General features: G+C 39.6%; 1 protein-coding gene across 1 annotated transcript; it reads right to left on the reverse strand.

Annotated features, from left to right (window-relative positions):
* Positions 1 to 215: 215 nt before the first annotated feature.
* LOC137268430 (protein DDI1 homolog 2-like) lies at positions 216 to 9,998 on the reverse strand. The gene is made up of 8 exons (XM_067802999.1): positions 9,613 to 9,998; positions 6,898 to 7,107; positions 6,405 to 6,531; positions 5,445 to 5,572; positions 3,782 to 3,910; positions 2,940 to 3,043; positions 2,141 to 2,318; positions 216 to 531 (listed from the first exon to the last, which is right to left on the reverse strand). Exons 1-8 carry the CDS (start codon positions 9,890 to 9,892, stop codon positions 302 to 304), a joined length of 1,386 nt encoding a protein of 461 aa, XP_067659100.1. The 5' UTR covers positions 9,893 to 9,998; the 3' UTR covers positions 216 to 301.

Raw genomic sequence — 9,998 nt, forward strand, 5'->3', positions numbered from 1 at the left:
AGACCTCTAGCAGTTGTAATAATTTCTGTGGAATGAAACCATGTTTGTGTTGAAACACATCAAGCTGATGTGATGGCCAAACTCCTTCATACTAATACAGAAATTCAAACTACATGACACATGTCTGCACATTCCTCTGTGTGACTTTATGAAAAACAAGAATGAAGTCCAAAGTTTTCGTGCTGGGAAAGAAAAAAGCATTTCATCAAAACTCATTCAAGTATATCACAAACTTTATATATAAGAAAGTGCATTTGGCAGGTTGTACAAACATTCCTTCAGATCTTAACAGAAATAGGCTTTAAGGCAATGAAAATGACTTTGCGATAAGGGCAGCTAGTGCTGTGTCCACATGCCCCCCTGCGAGTCTAAGTTCTTCTAACACAGCATGACGAGTGAAGCCACGTGACATTAGGCGCTGGACAACCTCCTCTGGGAATGACGGTAGTGACTGAGCTGGGGCAGCACTGGAGCTACCAGACTTGCTGTCCTTTGTACCACTTGTTGATGGTGTGGGTTTGCTGCCTGATGCTGAAGCAAATGAATTCATTAATCATTAGATTGTCATCCCACCAACCAAGCCACATGCAAAGTAAAACATCAAAGAGTAAATGAGGACTGGTGTATATAGATCTACACACTGAATCAGGGTTAACCAGGATTTTTCAACACATGAACATTAGTTTCTGGTGTGGATTAAGGACTGAGTTTGATTTAATGCAACTTGGAAAAGCACTCCAGTTTTATGACACCATGTCAGCTTAATATTTATAGAAGCCTGAGGTGACGCAGGTCTAAAATGTTTACCAGTCTGAGAAACCCAAGAACATGGGTCACAGATGACAAATCTAGAAACATAGTCAGGGCAAACTTGACTTTGAACCAAAAATTAAAGACTCTGCATACCAAATGACTGGATCACCCATCCACTCAGAAATCCTGTGTTTCCACTAACTTTTCAAGCCACTAGTACAGTGTACAGACAGCAATGAATATTTTGGTACATTACAATTTTAAGCGGTACTGTACTATAACATGACCTTGATAAAATAAAAACCAAAACCAAATACAAAAAGCCTCATGATGACTATTGTTATCAAGGTAGTCTTTCAAAACCAATTTTTGTAACCTAATTCACTCATGAGTAGATTTATTCAATTTACCAGCTACTTCAGATATTCTGCAAAACAAAGTCTCCCGTTCACATCGTTTTTGGTGTGTAAACAGTGAAATTCGTGAAACCAGTCATCATTAAACTGCTTCTCTCTCCTTATTACTTGTGACAGCTTGAATTTTTTTGCTATCATTGCTATTACTAATCATGTCACCAGTTGCCTCCTCACTTTCATTAGCAAATGAGCTTAACCCCTACCCAAAAGAGATGACAGCATCGGCTGCTTTTGAGTTGCCATTTGACACATGCTTTGAAAGCCTACCGTAACCACTCGTACCATTCTGCCAGACATGGAGGACACGAGTTTTTGTGAATCGCTGTCTCAGCCGATCAGAATCATGGAGCATCAACATGTCAAGGTTACTTTGGTAACGTCCGTGGTAATGAGACCAAAACGTCAGATGATTTTATTGCTCAGAGTGTTCTTAATGTATGATTACTGCCACTAGTCTAATAACCAACTAACTGCATATGATTTTTACTGGCACACTGATCTGACAGCATTTGAGATTACAGGTACATGGCATATTTTAGCAGTAAAACACCAGTAATTACCGGCAAACGGAAACACTGAAGTCCCATGAGAAAATGCCGCAGAATATACAAGTCTGCATTACTATAACACCTCTTTTATGAACACTGTGTTATTTACATCATTTTTTTGTGACTTATGTGCCATCAGAAGAACAAAATCCTTTTCACTTTAAATGATGAAATAGACTTCTCGTGAATAATCAGACCCACTGAAAGACAGTGTACACAAATGTCCAAACCACTTGTTTTTGTAGAAAACTCAGAGAATTATGCTAAACATATCCTGAGTGCCGGTATATTTTGAGGCTATTTAGACTACTGAGCATTCCTGTTTCGGCTACATCTCTTCACAACCATAGGGAAATTGATAATCTCAGCCTAATTCGTCAGGAAAATGTAGTGCTGTAGTTCAACAAAGGGGAGAAAACCTACCTGCTTCAGCTGCTGACTTAGCCAAAGCCTGAGCGAGCTGTTCATCTTCTTTGTCAACACTTGGCTGGTTACTGAGGTTGAGACGAGCATGCTCTGGCAGGTCCCCTTCTGCAAGAAAGTGTGTTTCGGTGCCCGTTGTCCCAATGATTAACCTGTTCTTCTTTAAGTCGATACAGCACTGAAAGATAGACAGTCAGGATGAAAAATAATACTGATTCAGTGGTGTGCAGTGTATGCAAAAACAATAACTAGAATAAAGTCAACAGTTCATGGGTTTTGATACCTTATGTTCCACATGACCAGTCAGAACATGTGTTTTGGTAAGTGCAGTCACAGTGATGAGGGTGTCCTTTTAATCAAGTAATGAATCAGAGCAGTGTGTCCAAATATTGCTGGCCAGTCGGGCTAGCTATGCCTGAAAGTTGCTAGAAAAGAATTCACTAGCCTGAAATTTGAACATAGAAACTAAGCCAAAGATTAGTAAAACAGATGAGATTGTTGGTATGACATGGGTTTCATCATGAAGGTCATATATAATATGAACATTTTTTAATCTATTTAACTTAACGAATTGGAGAGAGTGATACATTTACAGAATGACCCCATGAAAATTCACTTGCCAGTCGAGCCAATGACTGTGGAGATTTCCTGGCCCAAATGGATTTTTACTAGCAAAGCTAGTGGCTGTTTCGCACACTGAATCTACTTCATATGCCTGAATACACTACATTTCTTTCACCATTTGTGAATACCTATATCAGTCAAAGGGACACTGCAGTCACTATGCTGACTGACTTACTTGATGGCGTTTGAGCATATCAAGGCCCAGCAACATGTCCATAGGTTGGTCTTCCAATATGGAAAACGAGGACTGGAGGTAATCTGGTCCAATTTGGATCTGACCTGAAACAGCAGTGAATCTGTCACAATCATCTACAAGAAATGGTTCTGGGTGATCTTATACAATACTTTTCCATAACTGAACAGCAACTTATTTTTATGACTTCTTGGCTAGTCTTGGTCATTAGGCTATCATCCAACAAACATGAACTCATTCCAGTCATAGCATCAGTTCACACTCTCAATGTCAAGGTAAAACCAAAATTATTCTATCAACTGAATTAAATCAGATCTACACCTGACAGAATCCCTATGTGGCAAGACCTAAGGACTATCCTATCATGTCCACAGAAAGTTATTGAACAGACTTTGAGCGCCTAGTCAAAATGAAGGATGTATGGGTTCTTGAGCCAAGATGTCTGCTAACAAGAACTCCTATGTAGGTGTCCTAAGCTCTCCACAAAAACGTATTATAATGGAGGAGACAATCTGGATTTCATGGAGATTTACTTTTCTTTAAACACAATTGTGTATGTTTCGCAAGCCTCATCTTGTAAAACATCTTCACTGGTTCTGGCACAGGAATGAATATGGTGATGATCTTAAATGAAGATTACTAACACAAGAAAAAGATTTTCAATGATGCTATCTTCAGTCAAATTTTTCCATACTAAACACTCCATAAATATGACACACACATTATTTGAAACACTTCCATGTACTGAGCAAAGCCATGCTAACATTTATTTGACTAGTCTATGGATTATGATTGAAAATTGCAGAATGACATCCATGACTCACATAGATGAACTCGTCCAATAATTCTCTGTGTTCCTACGCCCTTGGCAATGCCAGCCCACCTCTTGTCGACCAGTCTCATGATGTTACACCTCTCGGCACAGGCCTGGCTCATGATGGTCATCTGGGCACCTGGTGTCAATATGAACATGCAATGTCAATTTCCTCTGGTGGAGATACAGGTAGCAAATGTGATACATTATCGTGGTATTATCATGACATGACACATATCCTAATGTGTGTGATGTTTATCTGGGCGCCTGCTGTCTATATTGTCAACAAGTTATGTCAATTATGTCACTCTGAAGAAGACACAGGCAGTACTGGTGAGACAATATATTTGGGTGACATTACAAACCTGATACTATGGGTGGGATGTTTATCTGGTGTCTATATTATCAACTAGCTATTTCACTGTGGGGGCAACACAGGTAGCAGTTGTGACACAACATTATGGGGTGGTGATATGCCATGTGCACAAATACTATGAGTGTAATGTTCCCCTAGTGTCAACATGATAGCTATGGTTGAGGGACTGTTAGTAATGATGGTAACAAGTTACTGGTGTCACATGTGACATGATAAAAGTGATTTCTAGACAGCAGTTTACCAGTACCATGATATTCAACTACATCAACCACAGACAGCCTCCACATTTATCAAAAGAAGTTGACAGAGCTCCAGATAAAATTTACGCCCTGACTTTTATGACACAATGTGTGATGTTAATGTTTACTGGACTATTTATCGAAGTGTGATAATTTCATTCTCTACTAGCTCTTCTTTATGATTAATGCAAACTTCATTATGATGGCTTCATTATGAGCAGATATGAAATCCTAGATTATTTGCAGTTTGAAACAATTAGTGGAAATAATCTAGTAGTCCACAGACAAGAAAGATACCATGAATTGATTGCCCGAAATGAAAACTGACTTGTCCAGGGCGTTAGACGCTGGGATTTTTTAACCCATGGTACTGTATCCACTGTATTATTTTGAAGTGGGTATTATGAATGTTGAGTGGGTATTATGAATGTTGAGTGGGTATTATGAATGTTGAGTGGGTATTATGAATGTTGAATGGGTATTATGAATGTTGAATGGGTATTATGAATGTTGAATGGGTATTATGAATGTTGAGTGGGTATAATGAATGTTGAGTGGGTATTTCATTACCAAAATATGTGGGTACTTCAGTGATTTTACTCAACTAAGTATGTGTCACTGAGTATGTTTACTAAGCAGGTATGTACTGCCATATGTCATACCTAATCGGAACCAACTTATATATAATGGAAATGATTTCATAAAAAATCACTCCCCCTTTAATGACAGTACAATACTAGTCTTATACTGACAGTACAACTTGACAGTAACCAATGTATTTGTCATTACACAAGCGATTTTTATAAAATTATTCCACATGCATATGTTTTAAAAGTTTTGCGTATGTAACACTTCAAATGCGCAATTGGTTCGCAACAGTTATTTCTTAATGTGTAATTGGACACTTTCTATGCATATTTTAGCCGCATATACACAGCTTATCTGGGCCTCTTGTTGAAATCTTGGTTTAATGCATTATTTTGTGTAACACAACATCCTTTCATTCAAGGTGTATATCTATCATAACTGTAGATATCATGTAAAGTTCCAAATATTACCTGAGTCGACGAATGCCTTAACAGCATGTCCATTCACCATACAGTCAACATACAGCATGACAACCTGGCCAAAACTCTCAGGAGCAAATTCCATAGCAGTTTCCATGTTGGATTCAACATTCTTTAACCTGAAACATACTCCAAGCACTCTTAAACAGAAACTTACAGTTATGATGTTATATTTTTTATAATGTCACAAACTGCTCATTAGGTATTGAGATTATTGTGCAGAAAATTCCTTTTCATCACTAGCAATAACAAAATCCAATATGCTTTTCAGTGCTGAGAGATCCAAATAATGGATGGGTTCAGCTACAATGATTAGTTGGCATGTTGCTTAACGTTGCACTCCACAATATTCCAGCTATATGGCATCTGACTGTAAATTGTCTAGTCTGGACCTGACAGTCCAGTGATCAACAGCATGAGCATTGATCTTCACAAATGGGATACAATCATGTGTCAACCAACTCAGCGAATCTGATCACACGCCTCTTAAGGCAAGCATGGGCTACTGAAGATCAGTTTTATCCACAGCTTCATGCATATGTCCAAATAAAAGACAAAATTGGATCTAAAATGATAACAATGCGTTCTGTAAGTGATATCAGGTTGTATGTAATATTCTGTATCCAGGGCTTGACATTCACTGAAATTTCCAACAAGACCACAGGACCAAAAACTTTTAAAAATCACTGGTCCTTACAGATTCTTACTGGTCCTGCTTAACTTACATTCACACATTGTCATGTAACTTTTATTTTCATTTAATGTTATTTTTTTAGAGATCAAAACCTGTACAATTATACTGACAGCCTTATATATCTAGTTGACCATCTGGTATCAAAGTTGCACAAGTCCTATCAACTTTTTGCTAGACCTGGGCCAGTGTGTTAGCATGAATGTCAAGCTCTGGTATTATGTCATGATTTACAGGAGGTAGGCTGCACATTAACTCACCTGATTTCCTCTGCAATCTGTCTCTGTGCATCTGCATCAAATGGGTCAGCAGTGGCAAGGCGTATACGTTCCTTCTCTTTCTCTTGACGTTCCTTTTGCTGCTTCAGGAATACTTCGCGAAACTTCTCTGAAGTATACAACATCCTTAAGATTAGGACAACAAAAATAAATACACTTAACATATTGAAAATAGTCAGGGCTATGCACAATTTGTCCTCAAATATACAGTGTATATATAAAGCACTACATATCAGGCAATATAAGGCAATATAAGGCACTATGGCTCACCATTTCATACCACATTACCAGACTGGACTGTGTATATTTACTCTGACATACCCTTGGTTTTTGACTGGAATCACATGCACTGTACTTATCTTGAACTGATAGACATCCCCAGCCAGACTGAAGCATTCTTTGGTGTGTGCCCTCTAGTCTGGTGTGCCCTGACCAAAGCCAATGTGAGCCATCAACTCAAACATATTAAACATACCAGGTTTTCCACTTGCAAGAGCTTCAGCAAGTGGTTGATTTCGCTCTTTGAGTAATGCGACCTGGTGAGGATTTGAAAGAAGCATCTGACGGATGAAGTCCGGGTCCTCCATCATGGCAGCTGTTGGGTTCTGGGGTTGGATAGGTCTGGGTGCTGCAGCTGGTCCAGCGCCAGGGATGTGAATACTGCCGAAGTCAATCTGTGGCAGTGCTGTGAGGATAACAGAAAGTGACACAGGTTAGTAACATACATAGTAAAGCAAAAGTCACTGTGCTCTGTAATCTGATTGGTTGGAAAACATTATCAAATGGTATTTGATTCCCGGAAACTGCAAGACTTTTCGCTGCGTATTGACCTGTAGAAACATCACAAACAATATTGTTTTGTCATGTCATCAACAGTGGGGACAGAATGCTCCAGATGCTACGATGGGAACCACCTGAAACGGAGAGTTCATGACACTTCACTGCTGTATCTGTACTCGATGTAAACAAGTGCAGACAGTAAAACCCTTTGGTTTACCTTTTTGTTTACAATGTCGATAAACATCACATGTTGGCCAATTTCTGGGTTTTATTGAGTATTTGAAACATGGGAATACATTTGGAACCAATGGCTGTCCAAATGTATTCCTGTGCTTCAAATACCCAATAAGGCCGGGAAATCGGTCAACACATGATGTTTATTTCCTGACTGGTATGTCAACTTTGCCCCATGAAAACAACTGTTTTCCACTTCAGACATCAAAAATGAGGTATGTTTGGACACTTTCTTAGTATTTTTTCTTGTTATCAAATAATAAAACTATGATGGCGGCAAAAGCCATGGTGTAAATATCTAAACATGCTATTTGGGCAGTGAGTGTAACACTGCTGGTTACAGTTTTTAGTGTCACACCCATAATATGTGATGTTACATATACTCTTCACAAAAAGTTAAGCAACATCTATTATTGAGAATGTAATATCTTCATTGGTTGAGATAGTTATTCATGAACACATAATCCAGGCCACAAAATTTCCTACTAATGTTGCACCTGAAGTCTTTTCCAGGTTGGTTTTCCAACAAGATTGTTAACAACACATGAACACATCCACCCTCAAAATGCACATTGCAAATCACTTTAATGTTCATCACCGCGTCATCTCCCAGGCAATGTCTCATTACTGTCAAACTGGATTGATGACTGAGAGACCATGCACTGATCATCCAAGGGTGACTCCTCCTATTTCTGCACCTTGGCCAGGAGAAGTAGATTCACAACAGCCAGATCTCTCTAGAATGCCCTCCAGAGAGTTGCAGGAAACAGAATCTCCACCCAGACAGTAAGGAACATGTCCAGAAGACCTGTGCAATGTATCTCACTTCCTGCACACCATCAACAATAAAGAATCAACTTGACCATTCAATGCCAAAACTTGAAGGTCAATCAGGTGCGCAATGTTCTGTTCACAGATGAGCCCAGATTGATGGCAGAGTTCACGTGTGGAGAAACAGAGCTGAATGATACGCCAATTGTATGATTGTGGAACATGATCAATACGGTGGTGGAAGTTTAAAGATCTCGGCCGGCATTCAGGTTGGACAAAGAAATGATCTTGTTGTCATCAGACGTGGTACCATGACAGGTGTGCAGTACAGGCACGAAATTGTCACCCCTGTAATCATTCCACAGGCACAGCAAGCACAGCAAACAAATAAAGTTTTGGTTAATCATGGATTTGAATCAATGATCATAGGTTTCTGCCACGTCTAAGGAATGCAACTCTGTGCACCTTAGTCAACTGGACCTGCTGTGGCTGCTACAGATAAACAAAATACCATTATGATTAAGCCTATAAATATTATCATACTCTATTACATTAAACTATGTCAGAAATAGGGTGTAAGGTGTTACAGTAAAGCGCAATGATTACTCTCAATGACAACCTCATAGTAAGATCTCCCTGAGATGCGCATGCGCAGTGCCTAACCACATGCGAAAAGCAGACGACATCTTGGCAGTGTCACAAACATGCAACGTTGCAATAAATCTTGAAAAATCCTGACTTTCGTCGTGGCATAACGTAAGGGACCATTCATTATTTATGGTTGTGGGAGGAGTAGGGTGGTGTTGGGTGTTTGTGGTGTTGATTTTAGTGGAGTTGCATTTACAATGTGAACGACTCCCCATCCCCTCTAAAATTAATGTACAAAGGAAGTGAACCCCTCTGCCTATGTACAAACTCTATGAACCCCATCACATCCCCGTACATGTGCACAAAATTAATGGAACCCCACCTCCCACCCCAGAAGAATTTGGGTGACAGCCCCCCTTATATCATCAAAGCCATAAATTCTGAAAGGCCCCTAACTATAGAATCAGACTGCCCCCATTGTTAGGTTAGGGGCGAACATGTTCTATAGGAGTTATAGTTTGTGTTTAAGTTAAGAGTTTTGACTCTAATACCAGTAATAGGGGCTCCGGAAATAGCTCTGATACTTTGGCTACCGGAAGGCTACATCATTATGGAAATACCCGTATCTATAAATAAAAATGATCAATGTCTGCAACGTCATACTCATGACATTATTTGCCACTGTCCATGTACATTGAAATCACAAATAATACTCCCCGTTTCCAAATTTCGTCTGTACCGCAGATTACTGGAAACTTTGACGGACAAGATAAATGTAAACGGTCTTCAAAATTATTCAGTGAGATGGTGTGAGTACCTCCAGCCCCTGCTGACGACTGGCCAGACGCCGCCTGACCTCCAGCTCTCTGTCCACTACGTAACTGCTGTAATAAAAGGACATCTCCATTCTTAATTCCGTACTGTTTCAGCGTTTGCTTGTCATCTTGGAGCGGACGTCCATTCCAAAGAATAGCGATTTCGTTCGATGAGATGCCGGTCTCGAATTCACATAAAGCTTTGAAGTTTTCGAGTTCCAAATCCTCACTGACGTCGAGGGTGAAAATGTCGTCAGATAATGAGGTTATTGTCAGTTGCATTGTTTGTGAAGAACCAGAAATTCTCTGAAATCTCCACACTGCGTTCTCAACACGGTGCCTGTGATCACAATGCACTTCCGGTGTTTACTTTCCGTTTCGCGCATGT

The sequence above is a fragment of the Haliotis asinina genome, chromosome 16, assembly GCF_037392515.1.
Source record: "Haliotis asinina isolate JCU_RB_2024 chromosome 16, JCU_Hal_asi_v2, whole genome shotgun sequence".
Taxonomy (NCBI): domain Eukaryota; kingdom Metazoa; phylum Mollusca; class Gastropoda; order Lepetellida; family Haliotidae; genus Haliotis; species Haliotis asinina.